General features: G+C 36.1%; 1 protein-coding gene across 16 annotated transcripts in view; it reads left to right on the forward strand.

Moving 5' to 3' along the window:
• Nucleotides 1–15,232, forward strand: part of DST (dystonin) — a gene marked incomplete at its 5' end in the record, with an annotated part of 497,398 nt that overhangs the window by 471,366 nt on the left and 10,800 nt on the right. For 12 of the 16 annotated variants that reach the window (XM_079147466.1, XM_079147478.1, XM_079147479.1 and 9 more), the window contains 11 exons: nt 314–473; nt 2,875–3,069; nt 3,591–3,719; nt 6,964–7,107; nt 7,817–8,005; nt 9,398–9,527; nt 11,142–11,305; nt 12,028–12,190; nt 12,938–13,092; nt 13,265–13,339; nt 14,192–14,209. In XM_079147466.1, coding sequence (XP_079003592.1) covers nt 314–473; nt 2,875–3,069; nt 3,591–3,719; nt 6,964–7,107; nt 7,817–8,005; nt 9,398–9,527; nt 11,142–11,305; nt 12,028–12,190; nt 12,938–13,092; nt 13,265–13,339; nt 14,192–14,209 — 1,522 coding nt within the window. The remainder of the gene's footprint in view (nt 1–313; nt 474–2,874; nt 3,070–3,590; nt 3,720–6,963; nt 7,108–7,816; nt 8,006–9,397; nt 9,528–11,141; nt 11,306–12,027; nt 12,191–12,937; nt 13,093–13,264; nt 13,340–14,191; nt 14,210–15,232) is intronic. The other 4 variants (XM_079147469.1, XM_079147474.1, XM_079147476.1 and 1 more) reach the window with 1 other exon arrangement.

The raw sequence follows: 15,232 nt of genomic DNA on the forward strand, positions 1-15,232 counted from the left end.
CACCTAAAACGTTTTCTAAAATCTTTTTAAAATTACAAAGGCATGTTTTTATGAAGAAACTTGAAAGATCATTAATTTCCACAGTTGGTGGTAAGGGAATTTTCCTGGAACAGATGCCAGGAATATTTAAGTAATAAAAAAAGTTATTAAAGTTTTGTTATATTCTAAGGAAAGCAAAGAAACAGCAATGAATACCAATATATTGTCCCTCCTCTTGAATGCCATTCACCTTGCATAAGTGAACTTCACATGTTCAGACATGTTAGGTACCTCTTCTGTTACTCAGAGTAATTTTTCTACCCTTTTCCCCCAGACAAAACAAATTGGAGGAAGCCTTGCTATTTTCTGGACAATTCACAGATGCCCTACAGGCCCTCATCGATTGGTTGTATAGGGTTGAACCCCAGCTAGCAGAAGACCAGCCTGTCCATGGAGATATTGATTTAGTGATGAATCTGATCGATAATCACAAGGTATTTTCTGGGACATTTTTATCTCACTTGCTTATTCTGAGTATAGAGAGGAATTTACCACTTAAATTAGCCTTTTAAGATCAGGAGACTGTGTCATACTACCTCACCATCTTTGTTGTTGAAATACGTGTACTTTAGAGTGGAAATCAGGGAGCCAACTTCAGAAGTGCTGGGAGAGCACTGGGAATGTGGCTCAGTCCTATGACTGAGCACTTGCCTGGCATGCACCAAAAAGAAAACCAAAAAGGTGATGGGGGAAGATTACTTTAGTTCTCAGTGGAATGCTTTTGGTTTTGGTTATCAGATCTAAAACGTTTTTAGAATGTGAAAAGCGATTTCATCCTCTTGTGCTTAAAACCTGTTTCAAGAATGTTTTACTATCTTTAATTGTTTGTTTAAATAATTATGTAATAAAATTTGAAATCATTTATTCAGTGACCCAGAACTAGGTCATTGCATAAATGTGCAGATTTGTGACATGATCCGTGGGGGTCATGATTAGAAGCCCTTCTTTTTTAAAAGCTGTTTTAACCTTGTCCCTTGAACTGTAGCAATTTATGAGTCACCAGCATGTGCTATGAGGGATTTATTATTTTTGTCAAGATAATTGGTTTGCTTGCAGTCTCCTGATATTTACGTTAAACTGTCACGCAAGATATATTTCAAGAGTCCAGCTGATATTAGTGTAAGTTCCTAAATTATGATCAAACGATATAATACAGCTTAACCTTGGGAACACCATGAAATATGGTACTAATATAGAATGGTTGTGTCAGAGTTGATTTTATGTACAAATATCTTATAGCATTCTGCCTGAATTCCTGTTGTGCTCCCTATGATTCTTTAGTTCAGAAAATGTTTTGATTTTAAAATGTTCTCTTTATGCTTCCCTATTTTGAATAACCTATCCTTAAAATAATTGGTTCTTTTCCCTTTTCTGTTTCTGTTCTATGATTATACCCATCAAAGAGAATTTGTTATTCTAGAAAATTAAAGAATAAATAGGGAACATTGACAAGGCCTATAAGAATTACAAATCTTAAAAATTACATTGCTTATGTTGAAACAATGTTTTGTGCATGATTAATACAAACTTTTCCATTTCTTAGAACTCATTTAGTGAGTAATGGATAGTATAATGTTACTTTTTACATAAATGCCATTTTTATAAACTCACAGTCTAAATATTTACTATCCCAGGCACTTGCCAAAATTTTTTATATATTAAAGATCACCACGAATGAATTAATCATTTAGCATTAGTAATACAATTGGAAGGCTCAGGAAATTTCAATAAAGTACATTGGAAAGTCTACTCAGAACTATTGGGACTAGTTCCATCACAAATGGAATATTTAGATATTTCCCTTCTGTGCTTGTGTGTCTGTGTGTGGTACATATGTGTGTGTGTATCTATCTGTCTGCAGGCACATGTCATTTAACATTGGTTGAGTGAAATTAAAGAATTCACTATACTGTGTTTGGATTGTTTGGATGGGCTCTCTTTTCTGACTGATCTGAATATCAATATAGAAACATACAGATAAACCCAAATGGTAATGTTCATTTGTGGGGATTTTTTTGAAAAGTAAGTTAATTTTATTGTAGACAGAAGGTTGGTTATTTGAAAGATCTACTTTTACATATAGACTCAGATCAGAAATAAAGATTCTTAGATTAAATCTGTGGCCAAAAGAAATCAGCTTACCTCTTGGCACACAGAAATTCATCAAAATTAGGCAAGGAAAAGAAAAAAAGCTCAAGAAGCCTTTTGCTCTAAGATGATAAACAAAGACTGAATTCTCTCAATATGAAATAATTTAGGATAGGTGCTATGAAGACAAAGATGCTTTATTTTTTAAAAAAAGACTACTTGCACACACTCTATGGGATTCCCCATCATTATCTTGGAGACCTCCATGATGTTCATCAGGACTGCTTAGTCATCTGTTTGGACCTTCACTGTGTCTCCCTGAGTAGTGTGGTAGCCAGCATGCTTGTGAAACTCACACTAATAATTTGGGAGGAATTGGGATACCGTAGCAAAAGAAAAAAAAAATTTGATGCCTGTACGTATGTGTGTGTGTGTTTATGTGTATAATTGAAATAAAGCCTGATCACCATTATTTAAATTCAGTATGTCATTTAAAAAACAAGGTACTCATGTCTTTTTTCCCTTATGATAATGTTACAAGACTAAACAAATATATATAAGACTTCATTCTTGGTACTCAAATGCAAGCAGTAAGTCATTTCTTATCCTCTAAAGATTTGTCAAAAAATATGGTCATGAAACTGTAGGTCTTAAAAGTTTATTTGTATTGTTTTTTGCATATGTTTCAAATAGTGCATGTGACTATTGTGCCTTTAAAATTAATTTTTAAAAATTTGTTCTTCTTAGGTCTTCCAGAAAGAACTGGGGAAGAGGACCAGCAGTGTGCAGGCACTGAAGCGCTCAGCCCGAGAGCTCATAGAAGGCAGTCGGGATGACTCCTCCTGGGTCAAGGTCCAGATGCAGGAATTAAGCACTCGCTGGGAGACCGTGTGTGCCCTGTCCATATCAAAGCAGACACGGTTAGAAGCAGCTCTGCGTCAGGTAAAAACCATGCAGATAATAGCTGGGTATAATGAGAAAAGTATTGAAATCTCAGCAAGAATGGCTCTAGTAAATAACTGTGAGGATCCTTGGTTCTCAACCTAGACAGTCACTAGCCTACAAAGCCTCATTGCCTTGACCTCTCCTCTGCCCTCTCTCAAGACTTTAAATTAATCACAAAGGGAGGTTTGCTAGTCTTCACATAAAAGTGCTGCTTGAGTAATTTTTCAGCTTGACTGTATGATGGACTGCCATTCATTTAAAACCAAGTTGTGAAACTGGTGAATTATTCTTCATTTTGGCCTTATTGATATATGAGATGTTTTCATATATTTGTGAAGTGTGGCATTAAGTATTTTTATCTTTTTAATGGGAGTAATGTACATAATTAATCCATTTAAATTGAAGACATTTTTTCATTGAGGGGAAGAATCTACCACACAATTATGCAAATTTTACTAACAGACATATTTGGAAATCTTGCTTGGTGTGTGTGTGCATGTGTGTGGGTGAACCGTTAGGCAGAAGAATTTCACTCCGTGGTACATGCCCTCTTGGAGTGGCTGGCCGAGGCAGAGCAAACCTTGCGTTTTCATGGCGTTCTCCCAGATGATGAGGATGCTCTCCGAATTCTCATTGATCAGCATAAAGTGAGTAATTTCTAAATGTTAAGTAAAACTAAAAGAGAAAATCAAAGTAGAGAAAATAGGCTTGGGATTGCAAATATCATCAAGCACATGAATATTTTCCTTCCTGAGAATTAATAAACATCTGGTACATTTGAGACTGTATCTCTGTCCTTTGCTTATGTACATGTGTCCCCATACACATACATTCATGCATGTGTAGCTGTCTTTTATGTTTCCTTGTTAGAGAAGGTGGTTATTCTAGAACTAGTCCCTGTGTTTCATATCTTGTAGGAAGCACATTGACCTTTTTACAAAGTTTTTTGGTTTCTGACCCAAATTAGTTCATTCTGTTGAACTTTTATGTAGATTTTAAGAATGAGACTTCCTCAGAGAACAGGTTGGCATTTATAAAATTATACAAGTAGAATTATAAATCAATAATTTGGATGTTTATAAACAAGATGAGTAATTTAATAAAATTTGAAGTCTTTAAATTTTATTTTTAAGCCTCTGTGACTTCTGTTTTTAATCAAGCGTCCTTTTAAAATCCTTTTTAGAACTAATCAATTAAGCACTGGAATTATATATTTATATTTTTTAAATTATAAGTTTAAGAACTGAAATTAATAAGTAGATACATGGTTGAATAACTAACCAAGTAAAAATCTGGCCATTGAATTTTCAAGCCAAGATCTTTCCCGTGTCAATGCATGGAGTTGACAAGATCCTTAAGAGAATGGTCCAGATTGCTCTTAACAGATGTTTTTTAACCTTTGACTCATGAAGTCAGGACTTTGCTATGCAAACACTCAATGTAGTGTTGATGTCAGCATTTCCTATTAACTTTAAAGGATCTCTTTAACACCACTAAATAACCTTGCCTTTCAAGGTCAGGGTGGAAATATATCATCATTCATTCCACGTTAGCATGGATTACATCATCTGTAAGAGACTTCTTATTTTAATTAATACCCTTTCTCAAGGAGGAGTTGGCTAACCTATAGCAATGAAATATTGTCTCCTCGTTAATAAAGGTGCAGCACACTTGTAAGACATTATCTGGAGGAATGATATGCAGTAAACACCTTTTAAATTTGGACACTAAACTTTTAAGACAATTATATCAAATTTGTTATAAATTTTTTATTCAGTTCAATATTTAGAAATCTAGATTCTGTTGTATTACTGTGAGCTGACCATCAACCAGCATTGAGGTCCACTAATGTACTAGGGTTTGGGTCTCAGAGTAGCCCTTTCTGCTATCACTGCCCTCATAGTAGGACTAGGAAGCCACCAGGAGGAAGTTGCCAGAGCAGGGGGTGTGGTTTTTACAACAGATTATTTTTAAACCGTTTAACTAAATCTTTAAATAAATGGCATGAAATGACCTGTAAGTTTATGAAGTATTTATTAGTAATACTTTTTTATAGTAACATTTCATTCTTGTTCATTTTCACTACTTCCCTTTTCACATTCACCAAAGGAAAATAGATTGTGAAATTTAATTTCTTGGCATCAGGACTAAAGACTTCCCATTATAATCCAATTTCTAAATATCTCAAGCTTTTCCATGTGAGTACCAACAACTAAGGTAACCCTCAGACTGGATCCGAAGGGCACAGTGAAGCAGGAATGGTCTAGCCCATCTGGTTTGGGGCAGGACCCTGACTCTTTTAGGGCACAGAGTAATTAAAAGTGTGTGATCACTCTCAGTTTTCCTCAGAAAGTACAGTTGTTATTGACCTATGGTTTTCTCTTCCTACTAAATTTTTTTCTTTACTCTTTCATTTAAGGACTGTATTGGAGAAAATTAAAATATTTTTAAAGTAGGTTATGATATGAAAAAGGTAGGTCATGTTATCAGAGCATATTGTCAATTGTACTTGGACTCTGATAGTAAACATGTGTAAATAAAAATCCTGGAAATCATTTATTTAATCAGTCTTAAAGCTCTTTTGAGCCAATTAAAAGGGAACACAAAAGTGAATAACACAGTCTTTAATATTGTGAGTCTTGAGGTCTAATAGACATGTATGTAGCAGAGATCACAGAGCAAAATGCCAGAGTAGGAGGTATATACCAGGGCTCCTTCACGGAGGTCACCAACAGATGGGCACTGTCGATTGTGGTGAAAGACTTACTTTAAAACCTGAACACCCTGTTCCCGTGGCAATAGTGGCATGGGTGTCATCTTTGCAGCCTCCAGCACTCATTATCAGTGGTCAAGACTCCTTCCTAATGAGATAGACTGAGCTTTCTGATGCTCTGAAGTTCCACATGAGGTTTTAGAAGCATGTCACATTTTTAGGGTGAAGGTCCACATTTTTTAACCACTTTAGAGTTCTCTGTTCTATGTACTTCAGGTATGGTTCTGTGGAAAGAAAGTAAAATGATGTCTGTGAGACATTTGGGTTATTTTGAAAGGTCATCTTTGACCTGTTGAGGGTTTGTTCATCCTGATGCCCCAGAGAGTGACTAGAGCTGCTGTTTAAACGATCTGTAAACAGGCCTTTGAAAGGGACAGTTCTCTTCCAGGCCAGCCTGGTGTCAGGCCCACTTCCTCCAGCCTCCTCCTGATGCTACCTGACCACTTGGAGCCCTTTTTCTCACACCCCCCATATGTCTATAGATCCTTGCCCAGCTTTCTCTTTTCCTTGGTACTTCTTGTACATATTTTTTTATCCTTCCTGGCCTAGTTAATGCTATTTTAAATACTAACCTAATTTCTTCCCTTACTGTTTTTGTTTTGTCTTGCTTTTTTGTTGTTTTTCTTTGTTTTGTGTTGGTTTTTGTGATGAGATCTTGCCATGTTGCCAAGCTGGTCTCAAATTCCTGGGCCCAAGTCATCCTCCTGCCTCAGCCTCCTAAGTAGCTAGGACTACAGGTGCATATGACTTCACCTGGCTCTAACCTCCTTATTTTATTTGTTGGAACTTTTCTTTCCCCTGCAGTCAATATTGTTTTTATCTCTGGCAATACTGTTCCTCTCAGTCCTACATCCCATTAATAATATAATTATATCCAGATTTTGAGGAGCTGTTTTTGTCTATTTTAAATCATGACACTTTTATTTTGACATACATGTTAGGAAGTACTTAATTTCTCATTTCCCCCTCTTCCTCTCCCATTAGTGGATTATTTCCAACTGTGAATAAGCAATTGAAGTTCCTGTTTATTTGTTTAACCCTAATGGTAAATAAATAGCACCAGAGTTTTGTTTTCATCCAGTGTCAACAGCTAATTGAAGTCTTTGTTTCTGCTGTAGGAATTCATGAAGAAACTGGAAGAAAAAAGAGCTGAACTAAATAAAGCCACTAGTATGGGTGATGCTGTTTTGGCCATTTGCCACCCTGACTCCATCACCACCATTAAGCACTGGATAACAATCATTGGGGCCAGGTTTGAGGAGGTCAGTGTGTTTCAGATAACCTTTACAGAAGCAATAGCTCAGAGAATTGGGGGTGTGGGAAATTTCAGCTATTAAGATGCACTTGTCACCGTAGGAAAATGAGGCCTTCCCATGGAAATTGTCCTTTAAAATGCTTTCTTTTATGTGCTGTCAGTCTCTGAAATTCACTTTCCTTTAAAAAGTTAAAGGAATTTGCAGCTATGTTCCCAAAACCTTAAAAGACTGATATTTGGTTCATTGGATAACATTTTGTCTCTCTTCCAGCATTCAGAGCAAAATATCCTCATGGAATAAATTAGTATACACAATGTAAATTAACTCTACTTCAGTTCTGACCTTTTTTTTTTTCTGGTAGTAGTGGGGATTGGACCCAGGACCTTGCATGTGCTAGGCAGTCTTTCTACCACTGAAGAGCTACATCTTCAGTAGCTACATTTCCAGTCAATATTACATGGGATAAGCATATTTGAATGCATATTTGAACTTAAATTAGAAAGCAAAAGAAAGCCTGGGTGATTGATATACGTGTTAAACTTCCAAAGATCATGGAGAACTCCCATAACCTCCTGGGACTAGATCTTTGTGCCACCAATGGGATCTACAAAAATTGGAAGCATTTTGGACTTAGCCCAGAGTTACCCTCATTTTCATTAAAAATGTATATATTTAAGTTGGAAGAAATTCAGAGAAACTTCTGTTTCTCCAACAGGTGCTGGCCTGGGCAAAGCAACATCAGCAAAGATTAGCAAGTGCTCTGGCTGGACTCATTGCTAAACAGGAATTGTTAGAATCTTTGCTGGCTTGGTTGCAATGGGCTGAAACAACACTAAGTGATAAGGATAAAGAAGTCATCCCCCAGGAGATTGAAGAGGTGAAAGCCCTCATTGCAGAGCACCAGGTAAAATAAATTTAATCTTAACCCCAGTTAGCCATCACCTCAGCCATTTTCCTCCTTTTGCTGTGATGTATCTGAAAAGATTGCTTTATGCTTGTTACCTTCCCTTCTTTAAGCACATACTCCCCAGCTTCAGTGAGCTGGACCTAAAGCTCCCCTTTACAGCTACCCAGTGGACTTTTGCAAAACTCTTTTTCTTTGCCTTTTGGGAAGTTACTCTCAGGCAACACTGTCTCACAATGGTTCCTGCACCTCCCTTGTCTTCCCAAAGCCAGGCTTGCTTACCCCTGCCTCTTCTCCTCAGCTCTCTATTCCTTCTTTCACTCCACTCCCTCTTTTTGGCAGTCTTACTCAAATCCCTGGCTTTAACTAGTACTTGTTATATTTTCTGGGTTTGCATTTTTTCTGTCTCCCAAGATGACAATCAAAACTCCAGATATATCACATCTAAAAGGGAATGCATTGTCTTTGAAAATTACTTTTCCTGTACATCCCACTTGTTTTAATTGCCAAAATGATGGACATCATGCTCACTGATTTGTAGCTTGTTTAGTTGATAGCGTTTACAGGTCAGTTGATGGGTGAAATTGTCAACATTGCCATTATTATATCTTAGTGACAGTCTGAGGTGTCGATGTGTGGAATGACCCTAAGTGTCTCTGGTCATGTTTTCTGTATAGAGGTGTTCAAGCGGAGCTCTCCAGTGTGATAAATATTTCAGAAATGTGTTAACTTCCCCTTTTCACTCTTGTCTGCCTTGCCTTTTCCCCACCACTTTTCATCAGTCTCTGCCTTACTTCAGCCTCTGCCACATATCCCAGATATTGGAATACCTAGTCAGTAATAATAATAAGCCCAGGAAAAGTGTCGAGAAATGTAACTGTAAGATGCTTTCCCTTGGTTCACTTTCACTGTCCTTGAAATAGCTTATGACTTTACTATATCTACAGTAATGTGGATACCTTATATCACTATATATCATAGCCAGCTTAAGTCTTCCAAATGTGTAGGTGAAGTGTGCCTCAAATAAACCAGTTACCAGGGGTGTTCACTAAAAATTCTTGTGGAAGAACTTGGAAGCTTGAACTTGGTTGGTGAACAGATTTTCATTCACACAACTATACCCATGTTTCTTCTTCAATCTACAACAAATTATTTTTGTTTTTAATTTTAATTTACTATCTTTACCAGCTATAACATTTTTCATTCCTTGGAAATTAGTAAATGCTATATTATGCTGGTTTAGATATTTTTTCACGTAAAGGTAAGACGCGGTAATTTATTCTCTTTCAGAAATAATAGTGTGGCCCTTTGACCCTGTGTTTTTAGTTCATTCCTAATGATAATTTAATCTAATGTACTTTTATGTAATTGACATCATTTCATTCATTTCAGACATTCATGGAGGAAATGACCAGAAAACAGCCTGATGTTGATAAAGTTACCAAGACCTATAAGAGGAGAGCAGCTGATCCTTCCTCATTACAATCCCATATTCCAGTCTTGGATAAGGGACGAACAGGAAGTAAGTAGTGGTCAATTTCTTTGAAATGAAGATGGTTAAATAAAACTTAAATAAAATTCCATCCTTTGAAATTTTGTAGCAATTGGTGATTCCACGAGTGCTCTATCATAAAAGATTTTCTTGAAAGAATACCTGGGCTTAAGCATTGTGGCAACCTGTTTAAAAATAAAGAAATTGCTATGTTCAGGTTTCTGTATTTAACTTGGCACTTGAAGTTTATTTTTAAGATTAACTAGAATAAACTAGAAAATTTTATGAGCACAGAAACCATCAAATTCCCTTTGAATTGTCTCATTTTCCCTCTGTTACATAAATAGCACTAATGTTAAGCAAAACAAAAGTGATTGTTACCTGGGTATAGTTCATAATCTAACTGTTCATTAGAGACCAGCAATCTGATATAGTTTGCCCATGTTCTTGTGACTTCAGGCTCTATTTACTGCTTCTCAGGCAATCCAAATCCCCCAAAATTGATCTTAAAAATAATAGTTTGGAGAAAATGTAAAAGAAGCACAATTTTTAATGCATATTTTATGTATTTGTGAATGGTGTCTTCATTTTTTAAAAAAGTGGGGTCAGAGCTGTTCTAATTACTGTATGGCATGAGGAAGAGACCAAGTGAAGTGACTGAGAACACTGGAGGCAGCTCCTTGGCTGCCCCCTCTACTTACCAACTGGGAGACATGACCTCAGACAGGTTACTTATACTCCTTTAAGTCTCATTGTCCTCTTCTGTAAAAGGGGATGATTTTAACCTCACTGGACTACAGTCAGAATTAGATGAGCTGATGTTTATGAAGTGCTTAGTATACTTCAAGGCTTGTTAAATACTCAGTAAATACTAGTGATCCATATAAATCTCAGCATGAATACTAACATTCTATGAGAGCTTGGACCAGTAGTTTTCCAGGACACATTTAACCATTTAGTTAAATGAAAATGCATCACAATAATTGTTTTGTGAAGTTATAGAAGTCATGAAGAACACCTAGAAACAGGGAGGAAACTTGAGTGACTCAGGAAACTCGGATATGATTCTGTGCACAGGAAACACCAACCTCAGTGGGAAAAGGATGTGGGAGAAAGTTGGGGTCCTGTACATACTTCCACACTTGACTAGGGCTTATAAAGCAACTTGCTCTGACCCCGGTGACTGCCTGATGCCTCCTGCTCTCACTTCCTCTCCTTTCAGCCTTATTCTCTAGGAAGGATAGCTGGGTTTTCTGTAACTGATTCTAAGAAGTGTGGTCTGCCTGTGAGATTTCTTTCTCTTGCCTTAACAAAGAGGAAGATGACAGGGTGCAGCATTACCACTGAAATGACATGAATTTGAAGCAGGAATGTGTATTAAGCATAAGTTTTTTGAGAGAACTTTCCAGTATTTAAATGTTGCTGTCAAGATATGACTCTCATTTACACAAATAGTATGTGGTCCTTAATAAGTAACACAGATTCAGACCTGAACACTAAGCATCATCTAAATTAGAATATTTCTATTTGTACTACCCAGTTATTGAGTTGACTCAGTCTTGGCTAGGAACAAAAAAAGGCCAAGGCTTAGCACCTATCAATGCTTGGAAACTTGCCATCCTAACTAAAGTTATATTTTCACAGGAAAACGTTTCCCAGCATCAAGCTTATATCCCTCTGGATCACAGACACAAATTGAAACTAAGAATCCCAGGGTAAACTTACTGGTGAGCAAATGGCAGCAAGTCTGGCTCCTCGCATTAGAAAGGAGGAGAAAGCTCAATGACGCCCTGGACAGGCTAGAGGAGGTATGGAAACTCTATCCACCGCCACGTTGTCCTCTGCCTTCATTCACCGTGACACAGTGCCAAAATTGCAGTCTTCTCACTCAAAACAAACTCTTGTTCTTTGAGTGCATATTTTACTTTTAAAATAAATACCAAAACTATGTTTTTGTGAAAAACTGATATCTGGGATTGGGATTCCAGTAGTCAATAAATTAAAAAACTCTTGTGTTGTAATAATGAGAAGTTGCCTTCTGAATGAAGGCTTTAACTTGACATGTTTGCTGGTGGTACTGCCTGGCAAATATAACTGTTTATATAATATATCCTATGGCTTTGGAGGTTTTGGAGTTTTAGGTTCTGAAATTGGAAAATTTTCAGATGTCTGGGAAAGTTAAGAGAGTAACTGACAGCATGGAGCAAGACAGAGTGAGAGTTAGGTGAGAGGTATTGAGCTGGGCCTGTATCTTTCGGTATGCGTAGGACTAGTACTTTGGGGCAGACCACTGTTGTGACTTTGGTGTTATCAGAAATTTTCATTTTAAGTTTTTAGGGATTTTCTTAGTGAAATAAACTCCACAGATAAAATGTTTTTGAGCCCCCTGTGCAAAATCATACCTTTCTTGGAAATGGGAGAGGAGATGTATATTACCTGGAGAATCACTGGAAATAATTCTCTTCAGATAGCTTAAGATACAGTTTGAGTTCAGCTTTAACCTAGCTCAGATACCTCATGTCCTTTTCAGCTGAGGGAATTTGCTAACTTCGACTTCGACATCTGGCGCAAAAAATACATGCGATGGATGAACCACAAGAAGTCTCGAGTGATGGACTTCTTCAGGAGAATTGACAAAGACCAGGATGGGAAGATCACCCGGCAGGAATTCATTGATGGAATTCTTTCCTCAAGTAAGTCCCAAAAGACATGACTGTAACTGAGGTCTTTTTTAAGGAAAATAAGCACAGTGTAAAAGTGTGGACCAGGCAAATAAATCGTTGCCTTTACACTTGTTAGAAAGTCACCACCATGAAAAACAAGTTTCTGGTGAAATGTGTGGCTCTGGACTCTCATATGCTTACTAACCACGTGACCACTGATGTGATTCTTCACTCCACTGAAGCTGTGTCCTCCCTAGTGTAATGTTAATAATATTTGATTCTTAGGTTTTTTTGTGTTGCCTGGCATATATTAGGAAGTCAATAAATGCACATCCTTCTCATTTTTCATGCTTATTCACATTCTGGTCTAACACTGACATATAAGACATTAGTACCCCATAAAAATTCTTTATCAGTTCAGTTATTTCATGCAATTTCCTTGACATATGCTGCTAGCAGTCATTCTTAATGTAAATTTTATACCAGTTTTTCCTTAAGTAGGGTAGTTGTTGAACCATATGAAATTGCTAATACTAAACAGTTTTCAACCTACAGAAACATTTTTCTTTGATTCACTCTGATAGTAATTAAACATAAATTTCAGATCACATATACAAATGTTCATTTGCTATGATGTAAAGTAGTTTTTGGAAAAGTTTTGCATATTTGATCACTGTGATCATCTAACCAGGCACACTAAGATTAGGATGTGAAGTGGAGAATGACTTGAGGTGAAATTAACAAGTTACCATCTTACTATTGTTTTGTAAATTCTAGAGTTCCCCACCAGTCGCCTGGAGATGAGCGCAGTTGCAGACATCTTTGACAGAGATGGTGATGGATACATTGACTACTATGAATTTGTAGCAGCCCTTCACCCAAATAAAGATGCATATAAACCTATCACAGATGCTGACAAAATTGAAGATGAGGTACTCATTATCTGTCCACTGCCTACAAAAATAAATGTGTTCTGCCAGGACATTATGTGCAATTCATACAACCATTTTATTTATTTCCACTTTAGTTCTTGTGTCAAAGTTTTAAGGATTCCACTGTGTAATGTTAACATTAAAGTGAATATTTCATCATTGTTTTTGGCAGGTGACAAGGCAGGTAGCTAAGTGTAAATGTGCAAAACGATTTCAAGTTGAACAGATTGGTGATAACAAGTACAGGGTAAGTTTTCCAAATAACTTCGTAGTTCCTTTAAAGGATATAAACTGAAATTTGTGTACAATTTGATCTGCCTTGTTTTCCAGGAATCCTAATTATTTTTACATATCAAAATTTAATGGCATATGAAACTTCTATTTTATCATTTTAAGTTATATAAAAATAGCCTTCTTTTTTTTTGTTAGGACATATTCTTGACATTTGCAACATGAACATTACTTTTAAGGTGAAATTTTTTCACAGTAAAACACTCAAATCTTATATATTTAGGTTGCTTCGTATAACTTTATAAATTATATTACCCTTATGATTAGAGTAAATTCCAGATTTCAAATAGAAGAGCTATTCCACAAAGATAAAAAGTTTTACTCATTTTTATAAATATGAATAAGAGGCAGTGTTTTTTTCCTCTTATGCAGTAATTTTTGCTCTTATTCAAATTCTGAAGTTGAGAACAACAGAAGAGCAATGTGACTTCATCATTCTGTCTTTTTTTTTTAATTTTCCTTTTTTGGAACATCTCTTATATGTAGTAGCTAGATAGGAAATGTGCTGAGTTTCCCTTTGTGAATTTACAAGTGCAACATTATTTTTATACTTTCTTATTGAAAAATATTCACTTGTATATTCAAACTTTAAATTTGAAATCGTCAGAGTTTTTAGTAAATATGTAGAGGAAATTTTCCGGTTATTTGGTTTGAAATTGGGAGAACTGGGTACCTGCACATCTCTAAACTAGATACTATATCCAGAAGCCCAGAATGTGAGATAGTGTGTGTATATTCTCAAGTCACATAGAAAGTTTCCTGTTGAACTAATTGTGTCTTTCTTCCATTTTTCATTTTTTTTTATCAGTTCTTCCTGGGAAATCAGGTATAAACCAGTGGAATGTATTCTCAAGTGCCCAATGATTTTTTTTTTTTTTTTTTATACCTTTAATTCATAGTCCTTAAAGCTTGCCCTGGCCAATCTTCCCATGCTGCCTCCCTAGCTACTACATTGTTGGTTGGCGTGGTGTTTCTGTCAGCGCTATAGGGGTCCTTGATCCAGGATTCCTTTTTGCCTTGTGTCTCAAATGAGGAGATTACTTTTAAGCAAACCAGATAATGAATTATTGCTTAGTTGGCTACATTGTTAACAAACGTAATTTTTAATTCTCATGTTTAATAATGCTGTAAGCATGTATTTTATGCAAGTACTCATCAGAACACAAATTTAATTCTCCACGCATCGCTGTGTTTCACTATTTAGGATGCATGGTGTATAGAGGCAGAGAAGAATCAGCATCAGACAATGAATGGCATGGGAAGACTCAGTACTAAGAGGTCTCCATGTCCCTCAACAACAAGTAACATGCTGTCTCTAAGGCAGCTATTTTCCATTTGCCCTAAGTTATTGATTTAGGGTTTTCCATCCTCTGAATAGAAATATTAATTCTGGAGGGTTTAGGTGATGTCATTTCTTCTGAGGAAAATTATCATATGTAATATCCCAAATTTTTTTTATATGACATCTTGGCCAAATATATTGACATTTTAGTCAATAGAAATTGCCTAGTGGTGTTACAGCATGGTCATTTCAAAACTGAAGGCCAGAGAAATTATATTTTGATTTAAACATATTAAATGTTAACTTTTTTACTGCATTCTTTTATAAAGAACATTGCTATCTAAAATACCTAACAATATCATATTAGATATTACTCTGGCACCCTATTTTTAATCAGTATTACATCTAAAGTTTCAAATACCTCTTACCCCCATCTCTTGTAAGCAAATAATTTAAATAGAAATATTCACAAATTTTTTAAATATTTTCCAGGAAATATTTTTAATTACTATAATCATTGTACCATTGTACATATTTACATGTGATAATTTGATACAGGTACAGGTA

The sequence above is a fragment of the Sciurus vulgaris genome (genome assembly GCF_902686455.1).
Source record: "Sciurus vulgaris genome assembly, chromosome: 7".
NCBI lineage: Eukaryota > Metazoa > Chordata > Mammalia > Rodentia > Sciuridae > Sciurus > Sciurus vulgaris.